This window comes from Myxocyprinus asiaticus, chromosome 48, assembly GCF_019703515.2.
Source record: "Myxocyprinus asiaticus isolate MX2 ecotype Aquarium Trade chromosome 48, UBuf_Myxa_2, whole genome shotgun sequence".
Taxonomy (NCBI): domain Eukaryota; kingdom Metazoa; phylum Chordata; class Actinopteri; order Cypriniformes; family Catostomidae; genus Myxocyprinus; species Myxocyprinus asiaticus.
The window spans coordinates 19,276,603-19,299,456 of NC_059391.1; the positions used below are offsets into that span (position 1 = coordinate 19,276,603).

The window sequence follows — 22,854 nt, forward strand, 5'->3', positions numbered from 1 at the left end:
ACAGATACTATGTGCTCCCCCAGCTGAGCCCGATTCCTCTCAAGTTTTCTATTCCCTCTACTATCTGAACATGTTATGGAGTTTTGAGCCTCTTTGGATAGTTCATTTTCTACTAAGGGTTTTTGCGTATTTTTATTATGGTAACAAATGACCTAACAATAAACACACAAGTCTGCTATTACCAAAGAGACAGTGCAAATAGTATAAATGCTATGCATTAATTGTTTCATGTTTTCTGTTTTTCAGCTTCATTTTTAACTCACTAATAACAACAATCTGCGGATTCTTATAATGGCTTTTAATAATTAAAGTTTGAAATAAAAAATAAAAAATAAATAAAAAACATAAAATCGGAAAGGAACTTTAGATTAATGGTTTATGTGTTCTTATGTCCACATAGTAGACAGCCATTCCTTCAACTTCCCTGTTTGTGGAATGACAAATGGCGTCCATTGTGACGTGTGCCGTCACTCTAGCCAATCACTGCCAAGTTGAGGTTAATTTTAAGAGAAAGTTGATGGTGAGTAGGGGACGTCTTTTTATTCCCAACCACGTTTAAAGTAAGAGGTATTTTGTACCCAACTGGAAAACACACTTAACGTGCGACGTTGGCGTTTACCGTGAGAAGAAAATACGAAGGAGGGTCCAAAGTTGGACCTGCTTTCATCTGTAAAATAGGCTAGTGTTTTCATCACCACAAAGAGGGTTTTAAAACCTCTAAAACTTGAACCGTGGTTCCATTTTCGGCTTGTTGGACTGGATATTATTTATTTGGGACTATAGTTCTTTCAAACGGATCCGGAGGGGTTCTCTCTAGATCCATTTACTCGTGTCTCCAAACTCATTTGGAAAAGTGCCTCTCATAACGAATCACGCACATATGAGGAACTTGCTATAGCGTAACTTGAGGTAAGTTTACAAGGTTCTAAAAGTCTGCTTTACTGCAAACATACATTTGCAAATGTAATGCCATCAGGTTATTGCGCTGATATTATTTTGACAGCCGGGCTCTATTAATCTCGCGCAGCACCTTAAATATGACTGGCATTTAGCACATTTTTCAAAACTATGCTGTAGAATTCATTTATTCTCCTTCAATACTCAACAACTTCTTCTTCTTCTTTTTTATTTTTTTTTTTATTTATTTATTATTATTTTTTTTTTTTTTTGGAATATGCCAGTAAATTATACTTTATATGCAACGTAATCCCAGGTTTATAAAGTCTTGTACCGGTGTTCCAACATGTCGAGAGGCACTACAATAGCAAGAAATGTGTTCAAAACCTATAGGTAATACCTATCAGGATGTGCCACTAGCATAAATATCAGATAGTGTGATATGGTGTGAGGCTGTACTAAGCCCTAACCCTACCCCTAACCCCAACCCTATAACTATGCGAATATTGGTAACACATCCTGATAGGTAGCATATATTTTCAGGACACCGGCACTAAACTTGAATGACATTTTTAAATAGGAGACCCTTCCTCATGAGACGTGATTAAGAATTTAGGCCACTTTATCTGTCAGATGAGAGTAAACACAATTATTTACACACAATTTATTAATTTTCAAACAAATAAGTGAGAGCTTCATCTTTGCTACTTTCTAGAGCTAATTATACTCGTGTTTTAATTAGAAAAAGTTAAAAAGTAGAACATTTACTTGATCTGCTTTGTAAATACATTCCATATTCATCAGTGAATAGCTTAATACAGTTATAACCAATAAATTACAATATTAAAGTTAGTAATAAATACTAATAAATGCTATAAAAAATACTACTACTAATAATAATGTTAAAAATAAATAAATGGATGACCATATATCCTAAAAACAAATAAACTGGGGTTTGCTGTAAATGAGTATTTTATACATTCATTTCATTATTAATTTCCCATAAAGCAATATTGTTAGAATTTGTTGCCTATAATAAATTTTTGCCGGAGGCGAAGTAGACCTATTTGTAAAATGGCATCAATGTAAACTGCACTATTAAGTAGCTTGCTGATATAGAAGACAGCCGTCAGAAATTAAGGTTTATATTTGATCTGCAATGCATAAACTTTGCCCTGAATGCAGTTTACACGGTCCATAAACTCTTGTCACAACTCAAACACGTCAGGTTATCGGAATTATTTACATCTTCACACAGCCAGAACACACTCAATCACTTCTAAAATAAAATAACATTTCTCTCCACTCAAATAACCTGCTTAAGCAAGGACGGAAATAACAATTAAAATTGTCAACTCGCGACACCTTATCTATTATAGCCTAATGAAATGGAATAATGTGTAATTTGCTGCTTTCTGATCATGGCGCCTAAAGTTACATTCAAGGGCCATTCGACAATGCCGGTATATGTCGCTGTGGGCAACCACACCAAAAAAAAAAAAAAAAAAAAAAAAACTTTGGTAAACCCCCTCCCCCAGAACATGGTGACTACATGGCCATAAGGATAAAACATTTCCCACATTGTCATAATAAGAGGCAGTCGATCTCTCTCTCTCTCTCTCTCTCTCTCTCTCTCTCTCTCTCTCTCTGACGTCAGCTGCATTCAGTCCTGTTCCCTCCCCACCGCTGAAAACTTTTTAGAGAGGCGAGGCACCATCAGTCTATTTTGCTTGAGGGAAATAGCGGCAAGATTAGGGTCTTTTTCATGACCAAACACCACTGGCTGCTAATCCGAACTGTGCTAAATGATGGGAAGACTACAAGAGTCCATCCAAACTATACACATATTTGATGTCGACCACTCTTTTAAACGAGTGATTAAACAAGTCTCTTATAACAAGCCCATTTCGTGTTCTTAGCGATTGTTTTCATTATCAAGTTTATCAGTAAGCTTGGGTAGGCTACAACTGAATATTTGGATAAAGTTTACAATCTCCTATTTTTAAAAACAAGTAAAACCATTCATTAGTTTGATACGAATCATTTCAGGAGGACAGAATAGATTAGTTCAAAAAATAAAGAATAAGATCGAGCTCTGCGAATCTCATTGCAGTTGCACAACGTGTTGCATTCCGAGCTGTAAATCTCCACCATCGGAGGAACCAGCAGAAAACTTAGCAGGGAGAAGGGGAAAATATTTGAACATATCAAACAGCATGGCGGGGTCGCACCGCAGGACCAGAGATGACGGTGCATGACGGTCGCGCCAGCTCATTATCCGACTCCCATTCAAGCGGCCTTTCATTGCGATGCAGACTCTTTGGCAGTGTCGTTTGTTTCCTCATTGTTCTATCGTGGGGCATGCAATGGCTGTCAGCGGCCTTATTCATTTTGGCGATAGTTTATTGATAAGCTCCGACTTTTAGCACTTTTCACACGTCAAAGCGAAGTCAAGTGTATGCAACCGCAGCTTAATTGTATGCTCCGTGCGTCCCAACACATTTGGTCTATCTTTAAAGCTGTCCCACCATGCTATACCTCTCCCTCCCCTCTCCATTTCTTGTATTCCAACCCGGAATCTATTCCACTCCAGTGAACGGGTGGAACACCCCAAGCTGAGAGTGGCGAGCAGAGAGTGCAGTGCATGTAACCTCGAACACAGGCTCGGAGGGGTTGCTTTGGTGTGTACCGAGGTGTGTGCTAATGTCCAAGCAATCAACAAATGTAGTTTAAGTGTCCGGCCATGGACGTAATGATATTTTCATTTCCCCCTTGCCAACCCACAGCACGGAGTTTCTTTTTCTCCCTCTGAAAAACGAAAACAAATCATGCTATTAATGTAAATGATGCAGTTAAGGCTGACGACATTCTCAGACACAAAGTCAACAGTGACACGTGGAGAAAGTTTGCGCCCGTTTCAATGGACATAGTAAGAAGGAAGGGAAAGCTACCCAGGGTTAGCACAAGAAATGGACACAATATAAACGCAGTAAATAAACATTCAAGTACCATGCTAGAGCATGCAAACATTTAAGAAGCGGCTAGTTATATTTAAATTAATGGTAGTTGTACATCTGCGCAGCCTGGCCACGTGTAACTTCAGTTTATGTTGGTTAAAGCATGTTCACAATCCCACAGCAGTGACGGCTATAGTAAAAGCTTCTCCCAGCGTTCAGTAGCCCAAAAGCATTTCATTGGAAAAACTTCACGTGGGGAGAGAATCGTATGCTTATGAGGAGTGAAGTGGGGTTGAAAAACTAGCTTTTGCTCGGCCCTGTTTCCCGCTCTGTCACCGGGACAGGAGGAAGTGTTTTGCCGGGAGATGATGACAGAGGTCAGGCTCAGCTAATGGGCCACTGAAGAGGAGAGGAGGCGAGGCACAGACCAGGAACACATACATTAATACACGAGTGCTATCACCAATCAGCATAGGTGCGCGCCCTCCCTCCATCTCTCTCTCTCTCTCTCTCTCTCTCTCTCTCTCTCTCTCTCTCTCTCTCTCACTCACTCACTCCCACTAGAGCACATTTTTCAGTCTCGCGCAGTCTTGACGTCCCATTTTATTGTCAATCTCTGTTTCCTTCGCAGGGAATACATTTTTTTCACCCGAGATCAGTTGGAAACTATAAAAGACAAACTGCTTGAGGACGATTTGAAGAACTTCAGGATCTTCTCTATATTGTAAAATAAGTGTATCAAGGAGGATTCGAAAGCTGTAGGAACTATGCCTCAAAAAGGTAAGACATTCTCCTTTGAGCTACTTGCACACATAAGCAACCACTTATTTTATTTATTTATTTATTTATTTTTAATTTTTTTAACATGCACCGCTTACAAGTCAAATGAATTTTGCTGCATACGCCAGCCTTAAAAAAAATTAGGAAAAGCTTGTGATTTTTAAATAATTACACATTTAAATGATGTCCTTAAAAAAATAAACTGTTAAACAAAACCAAAACTTTCAGTGACAAGCACGTTACAAAATCGTTAAAGCTGCATAGCCTCCTATGGTGTCATACTATCATATGGATTTCATGGTCGTTGCTATTTTATGCTGAAGCAATGTCGAGTTTTTATTTATGACACAGGAAAGCAAAAAAAAAAAAAAAAAAAAAAAAGCCACAGTAGGCCAAGACCGCGATCAGTCCTGAAAATGGGAACGCAATGACCCGATGAGATGGAGTGTCAGGTTGAATCACACACAGTCACATTCAGCCGGGTGCCAATACCAAATCGTACCGTGAACTTGATTGTGTTGTGCGTTTCAGTTAAGGAAATGCTGCTGTCTTTGTCTAAGACTTTTATAAAATGAATTAAATTACATGAATGTCTAAAAAAATCACTTTTTTTTTTTTTTTAAATAAGTTATTCTTATTTTATTTTATTGTGTATTTTGTAAAAAAAAAAAAAAAAGAAAGAAAAAAAAAGACTACAAACCAATAAAATTATTAACGACGCTACCACTGTACTGAAACTAATTTTTATAGTTTTATTTACAAGGTAAGATAAAATAATTAATACACTATATCCTCCATACATATCATAAAGTAATATATAATTTAATACGTTTATTTTTAACGTCATTATTTATTTATTTATTTATTTTTAATGAAATTTCTCACATAAATGTACTTTGAAAATCAAATACTTAAATAAGTGTGCTTAATTAAGAGCCTTCATGTTGCACATTAGTACGAACAAAATGCAGATTAGGCCCTGTCAATTACAGACAGCACTGTTAATACAGACCATTAACTAAAAGATGAGTGCCGGCAAAGACCTTAATAGCTAAGCCCTTTAGATAAGAAATACTTTGTGAAATATCGAATGACTTACTATCATAAAAAGTGCGTTTGTAGTTTTGAAACTAAGTGTACAAATATTTTTTAATTGCAAACAAATAATTTTCTAATTTTTGTAGTTTATTGTAATTTCTGGAGAAATTTGAGGAAATGTGTAATGTAGTTCTTAAAAAAAAAAAAAAAAAAAAAAAAAAAACAATATTTAAATAGTACAAATAATTTTAAAAATTCAAAGTCATACAGTATGCATATCATAAAATATAAATTTCCTGCTATCTCTTGTTAGAACACACATCTGGCGATTTGGGTAGGCTAAAGCCTATATTTATTTGTTGCTGTCCACTGTAAACCGTGTGCACAATTTTTATAAAAAAAAAAAAGAAAAAAAAAAAAAAGAAAAAAAAATCAAAGCAGGGAATATTTCTTCAGTGGCCTCCTTTTCGGTAAATGTATTGAATGGGTTCTTTATTGCAATTGTCTTTTGCCAATTGAGCGCCCCACTGCGCTGTTGTAAATTTTTTTACAGCCCTTAACGTCACATACCAGTAGGCTAGCACAATTACCTCCAGATACCTATAACAAGAAATTACTTTTCTATTTCGCGCAACGAGACAAACAAAAAGGCATTGAGGTAACGGGCACCGGGTCATGGTGAGCTGCACTGGCTGTTGCGGGTGAAGGGGGTGTGCTGAACCGGGTGTAGGCGGGGGGGGGGGGGGCGCTCCCTTTAGCTCTTTGTATTTTCACAGAGTTGTTTGTACGTTTAGTTGGAAGCGGTGTAGCTAGTAAGGGAGCCCGGTTTACTCTTTGGGTTTTGGTGTAGAGAGAGAAAAAAGCTATTGTTAAAATTCAACGGGGCTTTGTCGGGGACCCCCTTAGCGCAGCCAGTCGATGTAGACAGCGTGTGTCACCAGAGGTGCGTATCTGAAGAGGAAGAAAAAAGTAGGCCTTGCCCACAAGATTTGAAGTTTTTTAATCCTGTAGGTTAGGGAGTGTCAGATACATAGTAGGTCGCACAAAAGTGGGCGAAGTTTATTATTATTATTATTATTATTATTATTATTATAAGAACACCAGGAGCATGATTTTCTCACTGACTGAGGATTCAAACTACAGTAAGAAAACTAGTTAAAAAAACAAAACAAAACAAAAAAACAGACATTGATAATAAAACACTAATGGTAGATTGAGGTGTAATGCAAGCGTAATACTTACGGATAGAAAAGGTGTACTAATAAATTGTTTTGCTTTGTCCTAGGGATATTTTAATAGAGTGAAGCAGATGAGAGTCTATAAATTGTTTTAAGCGGACAGTCAACTCTGTTTCCAGGCAAGTTTAAACCCTGGACATAAGTGTTTTTGTGGAGACAGTACTTTGTTCTCACTTTTGCAGCATGAATGCAAAATTGCTGAAGCTTCAGCCCACAATTGTCCGTAACTTTCTTGCACAAAAGATTGCAAATATAAACACTGCACATCAATACACCTGACTAAAAAAATGAGAAAATTAATCATTATTATTTTTTCTTTATGACTAATAGAATACTATAACCGGGCCACGTGGGAGTCTGGCGTAGCGTCAATGATGCAAAACAGTAAGTGGAGTTATTTTTCTTTCTGTTTTCTTTCCTTCTTTTTTTCTTGCATTTTTGACATGAGAAAATAAGTTGTATGTGACGATGTGCAAAAAAAAAAAAAAAAAAAAACAAACATTGAGAGGCGTCTAGCCAGAAGGGCATTTGTTTTGGTATATTAGTGAAGGCAGTTCACAGTGTACATTAGGGGTGTTGGGCGTGTGCGTCCTGCCCAAAAATGCTGCCTGTCATTCATTTAGCTCTCTCAAAGTAGCTGAGCACTGCATAGTAAACTATTTAACTAATTGCTTAGCCTGACTTGAACTGTTTTACGGTTTTATGAGATTGCAATCTATTATTTAAATTGTTAAGGCTACATTTGAGAGAGCAAAAATTTCATTCCCAGTAAGAGATTCCCTGATTTGCAAAAGTCACATGGAAGCCTGAACACACACACAACCTACTTAGAGTGTCTAACCCATATGCTCTTTGCATAATTGTGTGTGTGTGTGTGTGTGTGTGTGTTAGGGGGTGTTAGAGAGAGAGAGGATGTTTCTGCTTGACTTGCTTTTAAATAATTGCTGAATTAATGTTAGCATTGGCAGCCAATCCACCTAGTCCATTAGCAGAGGAGAAATTGAAATTGCATGATTCTGATGAAACATCTACCATGTTTATGAAACACAGCGAGAGTGAAATAATAGACAGAGCTTTGATGAAACATTGAATGTTGTAGAGCATGAATAAATTACATTTGCTAGTTGTAATATGTATGTGTCTTTGAGATGTGTGAAAGTATCATACTGAGTCATTTGTTTAATTCCTCTGTGGAAAGTAAGGAAGTTATGATTAAAATAAATGAGACATATTTTCTCTCTTAATGCTGGACAAGAGGTGTATGACATCTGTAACGAAGGTGTGTTGAATGTCATGTCATTGTTACTACTTTTATTATTTGAAGTGCCAGATCTTTGCTTTGTCCTTATATTAACGCCTGGTATCCCATTTTCAGTCACTTATTAATAAAAAAATAAATAAATAAATAAAAAAGCATAATTAAGTCTATAGGACAATTATTTTGTTGCAACACTTGGGAGGTTTTCGTGCTAATATTACACTGTTAGACCTTAGCATGGTTTTTCTACAGTAACATACTGGCAACACTGTTGTCAGCTAGTTACTGTAAAAACCTGATAATGGTAAGCTACTGCAATTGTTGTGTACATTAATTTACTGATTACTGTAATTGGTAGCTGGAATATTACTGTAAAAATATAAATCGTACAGTAACTTGCTGTAAATATCCCTTACATTATATATATAATTTTTTTTAAATATTTTATTGTTATTATTATATACAATTTATTAATAATAAAGAAAACACATTATTTGTATTATTATTTTTTTTATTTTACCTTTTTTTTATTGGAGCATGACAAGAATAGGGGAACTGGATCATAAAACATTAAAGGTATAGTTCACCCAAAAATAAAAATTCTCTCATTATTTCCTCAAACTTTTGCCATCCCAGATGTGTACGACTTTCTTCTGCTGAACACAAACACATATTTTTAGAAGAATATTTCAGCTCTGAAGGTCCATATAATGCAAGTGAATGGTGGCTAGAACTTTGTAGCCCCAAAGATCACATAAAGGCAGCATAAAAGTAATTCATAAGACTCCAGTGGTTTAATCCATGTCTTCAGAAGCGATATGATAGGTGTGGGTGAGAAACAGATCAATATTAAAGTCCTTTTTATTCTATAAATCTCCACTTTTGACCATCCCCAACCAGTAGGTGGTTATCTGCACAAAGAATGTGAATCGCCAAAAACAAAAGAAGATGAATCTGGAAGTGAAAGTGGAGATTTAACCACTGGAGTCTTATGAGTTACTTTTATGCTGCCTTTATATGCTTTTTGGAGCTTTAAAGTTCTGGTCACCATTCATTGCATTGTATGGGCACACAGAGCTGAAATATTCTTCTAAAAATCTTTGTTTGTGTAGAAGAAAGAAAGTCATACACATCTGGGATGGCATGAGGGTTAGTAAATATTGAGAGAATTTTCATTTTTGGGTGAACTATCCCTTTAAGTTAAAGACTAGCAAAATAAACAGCAATTAAAAAGGTAACACGGATAAAAATGTATACAGATTGAAGAAGTCGTTGTCAGTCAGTACAGGGCCACCAGGATCAAGTGAACACTGAAAGAAAATAACATATGATGATCAGTGTTAATGTTAAGTCATGACGTCATCACACACAATACTCCCCAAAATCTCCTTTAATTGTGTGGCCGTTCATATAAGACGTTCTTGTGCCCAAAACAGTTAAATGGAGCGCAACGCAATAGTGAACGGGTGGGTCTCATTTAACGTTAACGTTTAACAGCCAGACGCAATGACTAAAAACATACCAACACTTAAAAACAAGGCAGACAGAAAGCAAGAACGCGTCCTCTGCGAAAAGCCCAAAAGTAAACTTTATCCTGTCAATAACATTAGAGTGTTCTTCTTACTCTATAAACATTTATCTTGAATGATCGTCTTATTACTGCTTGTACTTAGTTAATGTGATGTTTTCCACTCAAATTCCGTGGGACTGCTCTGCTCAAATGCAGCTTTCCCCCAGACAGGTGCGCGGAGCGTCAGGGGTTGTACCTGGGGTAAAGTTCGCCTCCCCCCGTCGGGGGTGGAGGGAGGCCGAGAGAGACAAAGCCAAGATTACAGTTCATTATCGTCATAAATATACAGTTTATCTTACTACCAATACCAAACATTAGAATTTCGAATAGTATTGAGGCAAGTTTAATCGTTAAACTTTCCTGCATTTGTCTCTGAGTGCCCTCCATAATAAACATTGACGGCTGAGACGCTTACGCTTATTTTTCCTCTAGAGTCTGTCTGTGTGCGTGTTAATGCAAATAATTACCGGGACTTATGAATAATAAAAAAAAATAAAAAAAATAAAAATTATGAACACAGATAGACGTAAACCCGTCAGGAAAAGTCCTTGTGGGTTTCGCACCAATATAGGCTACATCTGCATAATACAGTTTGTTACTGTATTAATTAGATAAAAAAGTAATTTACTGTTATTAATGAGTGATGTCACAGAAATTACTCATGATGCAATGCATATTACAGTTAAATACTGTATGATTATATTATAGTCATTTACTGGTCATTTTACAGTTATATAGCCTATAAACTACAGTAAGGGTTAAAAGTGTAGGCTAGCCTACATTTTAATCTAGGCCAGCTGAAGTAGAGCACATGAAACAATTTATCAATAAATAAAAATTCAATATTCCCACATTCATTTGTTTTTAAACATTTTAAATAATCCATGGGACAAACTCAGGAAAATTGAAGATGTGGTGTATATGTGCATAGCGCGGCGAAAAAATAAAATAGAACTGAAGATGTCTCTCTCTCTCTCTCTCTCTCTCTCTCTCTCTCTCTCTCTCTCTCTCTCTCTCTCTCTCTCTCTCTCTCAAGGATAATCAGTGTTATTACACTGGCATTCCTTCACCTTTTCCGAATGACTGCAAGTTAGCCAAATGTTGTCGTGTGATGTCTCATGCGCATTACTGAGACGATATCATTCGGGTGAGGCCTTCAGTTTGTTTAAAGGTCACATGCGGCAATACAAGCTTTGCGCTAATAACTCTTGGGTGTATATAGAGTGAAGCGTTCAAATTGACACCATATGTCTTCTTATTAATTGATTAGAAACAGAGTACCGCGAGCGCAGTGATTGCCACTGGGCAAGACCGACACCATTCACCGTGGGGAATTATAGAACGATTAAGACTTAACCTTTCAAGCGAAAGTTTGATTTTATATCCTAATCTGCGTGTTGGCCCGCTCAAATCAAGTGGCTGCATTTTAAAACCATACGGCGTGTGATTTCAAAGACAACAAATCTTCAATGCACCTATTAGCGAACAGAATGAGACAACGGATTCACTCTAATTCTAAAGAGCTCACCCAAAACGGACATGGCAATATCTTTTATTCCGTGCCTTTGAAAAAAAAAACAAACAAACAAAAAAAAAAACTAACAATGCACTATAAACGTGTTACAATTTTACAGCAGGTGTACAATTAGAATCTCAAGCGCAATATGGTCTCAGGTAGAATAAACTAAATCGTGCCACAGCAAATGAATGTCATGGTTATTGTGCGCTAAATTTAAAACATGTAGGTTACTCTATTCCCGTTTAATTCAGATTTTGTATTTCGCTCTGAACATTTATTATTATGCATAAACCTACAGAACAAAATAGTATTAGGCAGATTGCTGCCAGTGCGTAAATATAGGCAATGGCGGTATGTCACTTGGGGTGGGGGGGGGGGGGGGGGGGAAATGTCACTTTTAATATATTAAGTGCGAGGCGCGCCCCCGTGAATGTACGCGCGCACAGCCTCTGGCTACCTTAAAATTAAGCTTCCCTTAAAGGGGAAATGAGTAGAGTCCAATTAAGTCTGAGTGATATCCAAATGCAGACAGAAAGGGTCGTTTTATCATGCTACTATTTGTCGTGACGATGCGATTTTCAAAAGCAGAGCGATGCCATAAAGTGACATGCCTGCCACAAGTGCTCCAACTGATCTTTTCAATTAGCCTTCCATGCATGATCCAGGGCGACTTCCGCCTATTTCCAGAAATTAAGCTCAAACTTGACGTGCAGCTAGCTTTATTTTAAAGACAAATGTCAGGCAGGCTCATCATATTTTCCCCCTCATCTATATTTGGAGCTTATTTATTGCAAAGGAGCTTGTGCTCTTGGACTCAATTTAACGGGAAGCTTCGGAGAGGAGGGAGCTGAGAAGTAAAGCAAATCCACAACAGGAAGGCTGCTTTTCCGCTTTGGCTTCAGGTTTGGTGCCTGCTTTTTGGGGCTTTTTCGCTGACATAGGTTGTTAAAAGTAGCATAAGCCAGTTGATTACTTAGAAAATGCTGTGCTTTGGTTGATTTTTTATTTTATTTTTTATTTTTATTTTTAAGTTGCTATACTTCGGTAATGTGTGAGGCTATAGTTTAAATCAAGGCAACGTTTAAGACGTTTTAATGTAATGCCGCAAATAGCATTACGCCATCTGATCCATTTAAGGCTTTACAAAGATGCGCAAATCTCGGCTCAGTGGGTTGGAGATGTTTTGCTCCAGATCATACCAGAGCGCTGACGCTTAATCAATGTTGTGCACGTGTAATTATATTACAATTGTGTATTAGGAGATTATGATATCATGAGCACATCTGGAGAACAGTCGCAAACATATGACAGCTGAACAACAACAATAATTACCGGCTATGCTGATTTAAAAGCGGTTTACCCTGCTCTTTTCTAAATCTTGGGTTTTGTTGACAATGCTCTTGTAATGTTTGACTCATTTTTTTTTTAGACAATTGCAACCTGAACCCTTCTATTCAAACAGCTGTGATCTATTTAATTTGAGCCTGTATTTTGAGTCTGGTTTGCTTAAATGCTGGGTAAATTACATCGGGATCTTACCCTTTCTTTTTAGGTCACAGTGGAGTGAACCAGCTCGGTGGTGTATTCGTCAACGGTAGACCGCTGCCCGACTCCACGAGACAGAAAATAGTTGAACTCGCGCACAGTGGCGCGCGGCCGTGCGACATATCCAGGATTCTGCAGGTGATGAGAATGCATGTTATCAAGTGAACACCTAAAAAGTCTAATGCATATTCAAATATCTAAACAGTTGTACAATAGCTAAGTCTCACATTTGTGATTGTTGTTTCGAATTCCCCATCATTGGGGCTTTGTGTTTATCAACAGTAGCCTGTTAGATTCTGTTTTTTAATCCTTCAATTATTTATGACATCGAGCAATGGGGATTAATTTCAAATTTTAGTCTGGAATGTATAAACAGTGGTCTTGTGGAATGGTTTGACGATTAATAACAACATTTCCTGTTGCACTTCTATCCTTTTTTTCCATTTGGCAATTTTTAAATTTGGCATCCGAAAAAAGTACATTGAATCAAAAGCGGTTTAATGCATTTTAAAAAGTGCATACTATCTCGTACCACTGAAGACATATTTTTTTGTGTTAAAGGTATTTCTTGTGTTATAGACCCATGCTGATGCAAAAGTCCAAGTGCTGGACAATGAAAACGTAAGCTTATTATTGCTTGCAACATACATTTAAAATGTAACATTAGTCTTAAATGTATGTGAATTGTTTCTTTTGTTTTCCATCTAGGTGTCCAACGGGTGCGTGAGTAAAATCTTGGGAAGATACTATGAAACAGGCTCCATCAGACCTAGGGCGATCGGAGGAAGTAAACCACGAGTAGCAACTCCCGAGGTGGTCAGCAAAATTGCCCAGTACAAGAGGGAGTGTCCGTCAATCTTCGCCTGGGAGATCCGAGACAGACTGCTATCAGAGGGGGTCTGCACAAACGATAATATACCCAGCGTAAGTTCATTTAGGGAAGTTGCCATGAACTTGATTACTTAAGTTATGAGCTATCTTTAAGCACAATCATCTAACTAAAATTGTTGTTGATGAATAATAATTTGATGTTTTAAAATGCATCCACTTATGACACTTGACGTGAATTTACTCCAAAATCGGTGTGTCCCGGTCACTGCTGTAATCTCATCTAACCTAAAGAGGACAACGCAATGCGATGTAATGCTCTGGCATGTAGGCCCGTGCAGAAATGGGGCCAATCGTTCCAAAAGCCAAGATGCCTCATCGACGATGTGCTCTTTAATTAATGTGCCGCATCATTGGGGTTCGTCTTTCAGGTGTCATCGATAAACAGAGTACTGCGCAACCTGGCTAGCGAAAAGCAACAGATGGGCGCAGATGGCATGTATGAAAAGCTGAGGATGCTGAACGGTCAGACCGGCACGTGGGGGACCAGGCCGGGCTGGTACCCCGGAACTTCGGTGCCAGGACAGCCCAATCAAGGTATGGCAATTTTACTTGCCATTTAGAAAGATCTTGCCTAAAGTGGTGTTGAGGATGTTTTGCTTTCAGGAGTTTATAGACGCACTAAATTATTAAACGATTATGCGTTATCATTAATCGTGTTATAGCAATAAATAGGCTATTTCTGTCCAATTTCTTCTTCTTCTTCTTCTTCTTCTTCTTCTTCTTCTGCTTCTTCTTCTTCTGCTTCTTCTTCTTCTTCTTCTGCTTCTTCTTCTGCTTCTTCTTCTTATTATTATTATTATTATTAACAACAATAAAACAAATCAGGTAACACTTTTTAATTAACAAACCAAAATTATTATTATTATTATTATTATTATTATTATTACTGTTGTTGTTGTGGTTGTAATTTTTTTTTTTTTTTTAATCTTTCTAAAATCCCATAGAGTTTTTCAGTATTATTAGATGACAAATAGGCTACAATTTAAATATATACATTATGCATCTTGTTAGGTGATATTGATAGTGTTACACATGCAAGGCTTACTCTTTACCTTTGTCAAATTATATTATTATTTTGAATTTATTCTGAAATTACACCTGTATTTTACCTGAAAGTTAAAACGGCACAAAGAAAGAAAGAAAGAAAGAAAGAAAGAAAGGTGTGTGGTATCCCTGTACAAAGGATGTTTGTATCACACAGAAAAAAAAAAAATGTAAAAAAAAAAAAAAAAAAAAAAAAAATGCAATGGGAACTGCTTTGTCGCTATAGCTCATTAGTGAACATTTTGTTTCTCATTAAGGAGACATAAAGAAGCGTTTAGTTTGAGGAGACAGCTGTGGAAATGTTCCACCGGAGACACATTGGACACGCTGACAACGTTTATGAATTAGACATGTCACTTTAAAGGGCACTGTGAAACGACAGATCGACATATATAAAGATATAACTGAGGAACTGTTGCCTATATAATGTCTATGTAACACTGGCCTGTTAAATCCTTGTCTACTTTACAACAAAAGGTAACAAATCGCTCTTGTCTTTTATATGTGTAAAACACGTTACATAAAATTAGCTTATCTTTGATGCTGTCTATATTGCTTATGTTTTATGCTTAATAAATACAGTATATATTTAATATTGTTTGTTGTAGTGTGGCCTCGTACTCGAGAATAAAACTCAGAATATAGGCCTAGGCTTATTTATTTTATAAGTGATTTTATTTGTGCTTTATCTTGATGTTCATAGAATTAATTTTCAATTAGTTAAAAAACTGGCAACTGCTTTGACATCATTCTTAAGCACCTATTTTCTGTTTTGTGACGACAAAGTAAACTATGTAGGCTACAAACAAAAATTTGTGCTTAAAATCTAATAACAACAAATCACTTCGTATTTTCTGTTACATTTTGATTTTACAAACATAATGCATTTTAAGAGTAACTATTTTAATATAAACCTATTTATTATATCTCTATCATTTAGAGATTGCCCATTGGTCCATTCCAAATGTAGCCTATTAGTCAGTTTGTGAGGGAGACAAATATGATCGCAATCTGATGAATGTCACGCTACACTGAATAAAATAACGAATTCATCTGGACTGACAGACGCTAAAAGAGACAACTCTATCGCATTCAGAGCACTCATAGGAGCCCCTCCCTCGCCATAGGCTTGGGGTGCTAAAGCCGTCCAAAGGATTTGGGCACTTTCCCTTTTCCAAGAGTGCTCGCATGTTTTTATCAAGGCCTCCACAGCTGAAAGATGCCGCAGTTGTTTTGCATCTTTTGCTTGCATTCCGCCTCACTGGTTACGACAACGCCCCAATAAGGAATGATTTTATTTCCCACCGCCTTTCTTAGAGAAAACAAATCCTAAATCTGGCGACAGTTGGTCAGGCTTTTGAGAACAAGCCACACATTCGCTTCTTTTTGTACGGATTAGCTCTTGAAAAGTGTATAGGATACTAACCACTGCAAAGACGTTTTTAAACGCACTCAGAACATAAGAAACGCGTAGAACATGATAAAGAATAACTTGAAGAATAAAATACATTTTTAATAGGTGGTTTAGCTAATATTCCTTGTTAAATGCCTGTCAGTAGATTGCGTAAATATGTCTTATTTAACTACATTCTACTAAGTCAAAGTATAGAAAATTGTTAAAAGTATTATTTTTCCTTTTATCGTTCTCTTTATTTAGGTTACATATAGTTAGTTAATCCATTGGATGACCTATGACCATGCTTTAAGTTTAATTGACATTAAGCCCCAATTCAATTATAGAGATTTTTACTCAGAAACCGCCTCTGGAAACAGTGAAATCTAAAATAATTTGCTCATGAGGCAAACTCAACCACCTTAATGTAATAGTTAACCCAAAAATGAGAATTCTCTCATCATTTACTCACCCTCACCATCCCAGGTGAGTATGACCTTCTTTCTTCTGCTGAACACAAATAAAGATTTTTAGAAGAATATCTCAGCTCTGTTGGTCCTCACAATGCAAGTGAATGGTGACCAAAATTGTGACACTCCAAAAAGCATGTAAAGGCAGCATAAAAGTAATCCATATGACTCTAGTGGTTAAATCCATATCTTCAGAAGCAATATAAGTGTGGATGAGAAACAGATTAATATGTAAGTAAATATTTTTATTTTTATTTTTTTTAATATTTTTTTTTACTATAAATCTCCACTTTCACATTCTTCTTCTTCTTTTGTTTTTGGAGATTCGCATTCTTCGTGCATATCGCCACCAACAGGGTAGGGAGAAGTATTTAAAGTAAAGGAAGGACTTAAACATTGATCTTTTTCTCACCCACACCTATCATACCAATTCTGAAGATATTTAACCACTGGAGTCTTATGGATTACTTTTATGCTGCCTTTATTTGATTTTTGGAGCTTCAAAATTTCAATACCCATTCACTTACATTGTAAGGACCTACAGAGCTGATTTTTTTTTTTTTTTCTTTTAAAAACCTTTGTGTTCAGCAAAAGAAAGAAAGTTGTAGCCTACATATCTGGCATGGCATGAGGGTAAATGATGAGAGAATTTTAATTTTTGGGTGAACTATCCCTTTAAGAAACGTGAACTAAATTCCATAACACAGTGGTTTTAATCAGGCACTGGTGTCCAACAACCCACAGTAGGCACTCCTATCCATTGTCTGTGACAAACAAGAGCCTTCGTATTTAGATGTTTCATTCAAGGTGGCCTGGCTGTTTTTCTTTTTTTGCCTATAAGAAGGTGTAAATCCTAGCCGAGGTTGAACGGGCCAGCCCTAGAGACAGTGATTAATGACAGTAGAGCATAAAGGTTAACACGCCGAACTGAAAAGTCTGTTGACTGGAATCCTCCTGCTACAATGACTGCTCGAGAGAATCCTTTTGTCGCCTCATCCAATTGTGTCCTCAAAATTCAACCCACGAAAGTTTGCCATCCCTCCTCACAGCGAGTATGTAATAGTTACCCTTACTCCCGCACTTTGTGTGGATGTGAAAGCATCCCTCTCCTATTCAAGTATTGGTGGTCACCTCAATAGCTCTGCAAATGCCCATATGGTGGCTGTAGCCTAATTGAAGAACTCAGGGATGAAAAGGGGGAGAGGGTGTTTGGATTTTAAAAAACATTTCAGAGGACCTGAAAGGTTTCTAGGGAATTTTATTGCATTTATGTAAAGCCTTCAAGCTTGTCAGCCATTGTGACTTGACGCTGAAAGATCTAAGCAAGCGTACGCAAAATGTTTTGCCACAATATTGCAAAGAGTGATACAGTATCCAACAAAACGGTCCAGTGATTTTATATCACAAATATACACTTACACTTACATGAAAAAATACACTTACATGACGAGTAAACGAAAGTACCCTAATTAAAGCATAGAATCCAAACAGAAAATGAAAAGCGTGTGTTTATACAGAATAAGCCTACATTTTATATTTCTTTTCCAGATGGCTGCCAGCAATCAGACGGAGGCGGTGAGAACACGAACTCAATAAGCTCGAATGGGGAGGATTCGGATGAGACCCAAATGAGACTTCAGCTAAAAAGAAAACTGCAAAGAAACCGCACATCTTTCACACAAGAACAAATAGAAGCACTTGAAAAAGGTAAACATTGATATAATTTTACAGCATAATGGCTAATACTTAAGCTAACGGCTGCACATTACGGTAGCATATGCTTTAATCGGAGTTAAACAATTTTTTTCCCCCGAGCCATTTAACACCGATTCATAAGCTATACTTCACATGCTGCTTTTGCACATTTTGCATTTTGTAACAACAAAGAGAATAACTGTTTATTTGTTTGACCTTTTTAACCAGAGTTTGAGAGAACGCATTATCCTGACGTGTTCGCACGAGAGAGACTTGCTGCCAAAATAGATTTACCCGAAGCAAGAATACAGGTGAGCGAAGACACTATATAAAATCAATGAAAACATAATGAAAACATTTTCTTTGTGGCTTGTTATTTTTTAAAAAAAGTCTGTGATAACTAACCAAAGCTTGTCCTCTTAGGTGTGGTTCTCGAACAGAAGAGCAAAATGGAGGAGGGAGGAAAAGTTAAGAAATCAAAGAAGACAAGCCAGTAACTCTTCGAGTCATATACCCATCAGTAGCAGCTTTAGCACGACCGTTTATCAGCCAATTCCTCAGCCCACAACGCCAGGTAAAGACACTAAAATAGTGTTGGTTGGTTGGATATTGTCAGCATATGTAGGCCATAAGAAAATATTACTGAAAGCATTTAATATCATTAATGAACTTGTAAAACCTAAAGTTTGTCGTTTTTAAACATTTCTGATTGTTAATTTTTTTGAAACAGTATCCTTCACATCAGGGTCCATGTTGGGAAGATCGGACACAGCCCTTACAAACACATACAGCACCCTGCCACCAATGCCAAACTTCACCATGGCCAACAACCTTCCTATACAAGTAAGTTCATATAAATGTCAGTTTATAAGCCCTTCATTCTGTATTAAGTATTAGGTTAATTGATTTGCACTGTACTATATTGTTCAACACTATGCAGTGCCTACCTCAATGTTTCAGAGGATTAGTAATACAATATTTGCTAGCATTTTAGAATCTTATGCAATTACAACTACAGCATATTAAGGTCTGCATGGCTGTGTTTGTATACAGGATAGAGATGTGAGTGTTGCTGACAGGTTTTCCCTTCTCCCCTTCTTACCCCCCCAGCCCAGCCAGACCTCATCCTATTCCTGCATGTTGCCCACTAGTCCTTCGGTAAATGGGCGGAGCTATGACACATACACATCACCGCACATGCAGGCACATATGAACAGCCAATCAATGGCCACCTCAGGCACAACCTCAACGGGTAAGTGTTTACTCAACCAAAAAGAAAAATTGAAATAATTCAAGTAAAATAAAGCTATAATAAGCATGTTGGGTCATACCATTTTTATTTATTTTATTATTTTTTTTTTTTTTTTGCAGGACATTTCAATCACATAATATGTGAAATATGATAAGCCCTAAATATGAGTTCTCTTCATTTCCACGTTTTTTTCTCATGGTGCAGGTCTAATCTCGCCTGGAGTGTCTGTACCAGTCCAAGTGCCAGGCAGTGAACCAGACATGTCCCAATACTGGCCCAGGCTACAGTGAGAAAAAAGGCACATGAGAAGAAAAAAAAAAAGAGAAAGAAAACAGAGGAGAGGAAAAAAAGAAAGGAGCTCCTTCAACTCCTGACGTCTCTCGGTTGCAAGGCAGGGCTGTTCAGCAGTATTTAACTTCAGAAGGAAAAGAGGAGACTCTAAATGACCTTTTTGTGTACTGGGATAGTGCCATTTCACTATCATTCTTTGGACACAAAGACTTAAAGAAGAACAGACTTCTGTAAAGTGCCCAGTATTATATCGTAAAATGGAAGAAAAAAAAAATCTGTTTTTCAGTTTCCAACCTAAGTCATTTTGATGTATTTGTACATGTAATGGCCAATCGTATGTTATGACAAAGATGGAAAAAAAAAAATTGAACAACTATGGATGGACTGTCAAACCAAGTTGGTCTTGCATCAGTGAGCAGAAGAAAATTTGTGCAAACTTGTTTGCCATTCATCAAACTTTTCCCATTATCAGCTGATATCAAGAACTTCAGCTCACTTCTGTTTCCAGTGTGGACCTGTTGAAACAAACTATCTCTGTATCATTTCAAGACAAAAATAGCAACAGAGTTCAAAGGAAGCCAATTAATAATTTGTTTTGTTTCCGAAACTTGCAGACAAAACAAGGGGTATGTTGAACAAGGTGACTACTGAACCGGAGGAGAAAATGTGTGGTAGCTAAAAATGGTAGATTGTGTCTTCGATATAATTCAGTTTTGTCTATGTCAAAATGTAAGTATTTGTCTTCCCTAGAAGTCTTGAAGAACAATTTCTTTAATAAAATTAATTTCATTTTATAATTCTATGAATATTTCATACAAATTACACTATTTTAATTCAAGGGCATTAATGGAACAAAGCCTTTGCATACCAGTCATTACATTTTAGCTTACTTAGCGTTTTTACTCTGTTGCCACTTTTATCTTTCATGAGAAAATTCACAATCGATATAAGTGATCAATCAACTTACTGCCTAATTTCAACCAATCATACTAGACCTATCCAGTCTTTTTAGTCATTAATTTAATTACTTTGGATACTTAACTTGAGGCAGACTAACAGCACTAATCACTAGTAACTTAGGTTTCAGTTTAAATGTAACAAAATAATTTAAAGGCAGAACCTATTTAACTAAATAGAAGTGTCTACAGTGCATCCGGAAAGTATTCACAGCGCTTCACTTTTTTGCAAATTTATAAAAAAAAAAAAAAAAAAAAAATCACATGTATATAAGTATTCACAGCGTTTGCTCAATACTTTGTTGAAGCACCTTTGGCACCAATTACAGCCTCAAGTCTTTTTGAGTATGATGCTAAAGCTTGGCACACCTATTTTTGGGCAGTTTCTCACATTCTTTTTTGCAGGACCTCTCAAGCTCCATCAGGTTGGATGGGGAGCGTCGGTGCACAGCCATTTTCAGATCTCTCCAGAGATGTTCAATCGGGTTCAAGTCTGGGCTCTGGCTGGGCCACTCAAGGAGATTCACAGAGTTGTCCCGGAGCCACTCCTTTGTTATCTTGGCTGTGTACTTAGGGTCGTTGTCCTGATGGAAGATGAACCTTCGCCCCAGTCTGAGGTCCAGAGTGCTCTGGAGCAGGTTTTCATCAAGGATGTCTCTGTACATTGCTGCATTCATCTTTCCCTCGATCCTGACTAGTCTCCCAGTTCCTGCCACTGAAAAACATACCCACAGCATGATGCTGCCACCACCATGCTTCACTGTAGGGATGGTATTGGCCAGGTGATGAGCGGTGCCTGGTTTCCTCCAGACATGACGCTTGCCATTCAGGCCAAAGAGTTCAATCTTTGTTTCTCATGGTCTGAGAGTCCTTCAGGTGCCTTTTGGCAAATGCCAGGCGGGCTGTCGTGTGCCTTTTACTGAGGAGTGGCTTCCGTCTGGCCACTCTACCATACAGGCCTGATTGGTGGAGTGCTGCAGAGATGGTTGTTCTTCTGGAAGGTTCTCCTCTCTCCACAGAGAAATGCTGGAGCTCTGTCAGAGTGACCATCGGGTTCTTGGTCACCTCCCCGACTAAGGCCCTTCTCCCCCGATCGCTCAGTTTGGCCAGGCGGCCATCTCTAGGAAGAGTCCTGGTGGTTCCAAACTTCTTCCATTTATGGATGATGGAGGCCACTGTGCTCATTGGGACCTTCAATGCTGCAGAAATGTATCTGTACCCTTCCCCAGAGCTGTGCCTCGATACAATCCTGTCTCGGAGGTCTACAGGCAATTCCTTGGACTTCATGGCTTGGTTTGTGCTCTGACATGCACTGTTAACTGTGGGACCTTATATAGACAGGTGTGTGCCTTTCCAAATCATGTCCAATCAACTGAATTTACCACAGGTGGACTCCAATCAAGTTGTAGAAACATCTCAAGGATGATCAGTGTAAACAGGATGCACCTGAGCTCAATTCTGAGTGTCATGGCAAAGGCTGTGAGTACATGTGATTTTTTTTTCGTTTTTTATTTTTAATAAATTTGCAAAGATTTCAAACAAACTTCTTTCACGTTGTCATTATGGGGTATTGTTTGTAGAATTTTGAGGAAAATAATGAATTAATGAATAAATCAATTTTGGAATAAGGCTGAAACATAACAAAATGTGGAAAAAGTGAAGCGCTGTGAATACTTTCCGGATGCACTGTAAATGAATTCTGAAGACCAGAATGTCTAAACGTACGGAAATGGAAAATATATTCAATACATACAACATGATTATCCAAGTCTGCATTTGTGAAGTATTACATTTCCATTCAAACTGAAACTTGAAACTCTAATGTACTATGTGATTTATGGGAAACTTCAGCAAGCCTGTTCTTCTTAAAATAATTTGCATGTTAATAATGTTGTGCTATTTAAATTGAATTTGTTGCATTTAAGTTAAAAAAAGTTAAGTTAAAAAAAAATTATGTTTGGAAGATAATGCAACACCATGGCTATCTATTAAACATCGCATGAAAGCAAAAGCAAAGTAAGCCAAAATAACTCAAAATAAGCAACATTTTACTCTAAATG

The 22,854-nt window shown here is 37.3% G+C and overlaps 1 protein-coding gene across 7 annotated transcripts; it reads left to right on the plus strand.

The window, feature by feature from the left end:
* Positions 1-564: 564 nt before the first annotated feature.
* LOC127437521 (paired box protein Pax-6) lies at positions 565-19,870 on the plus strand. Of its 7 annotated transcripts, XM_051692500.1 has the most exons (15): positions 565-909; positions 4,486-4,634; positions 6,958-7,029; positions 7,241-7,294; positions 8,166-8,189; positions 12,810-12,940; positions 13,382-13,423; positions 13,511-13,726; positions 14,062-14,227; positions 18,149-18,307; positions 18,524-18,606; positions 18,719-18,869; positions 19,026-19,138; positions 19,406-19,547; positions 19,752-19,870. In XM_051692500.1, exons 4-15 carry the CDS (start codon positions 7,282-7,284, stop codon positions 19,835-19,837), a joined length of 1,326 nt encoding a protein of 441 aa, XP_051548460.1. In that variant the 5' UTR covers positions 565-909; positions 4,486-4,634; positions 6,958-7,029; positions 7,241-7,281; the 3' UTR covers positions 19,838-19,870. The 7 variants fall into 7 exon arrangements, with proteins under 7 accessions (XP_051548460.1, XP_051548456.1, XP_051548462.1 ...); XM_051692496.1 differs by lacking the exon at positions 6,958-7,029; XM_051692502.1 differs by lacking the exon at positions 8,166-8,189 and having other exon boundaries at positions 566-909.
* Positions 19,871-22,854: the final 2,984 nt, after the last annotated feature.

Excerpts from the sequence above, each read along its gene's own strand:
- LOC127437521 (XM_051692496.1), top strand. Across the intron at positions 18,308-18,523 it reads AATAGAAGCACTTGAAAAAG|AGTTTGAGAGAACGCATTAT; the intron begins GTAAACATTGAT and ends CTTTTTAACCAG. Across the intron at positions 19,548-19,751 it reads CTCAGGCACAACCTCAACGG|GTCTAATCTCGCCTGGAGTG; the intron begins GTAAGTGTTTAC and ends CTCATGGTGCAG.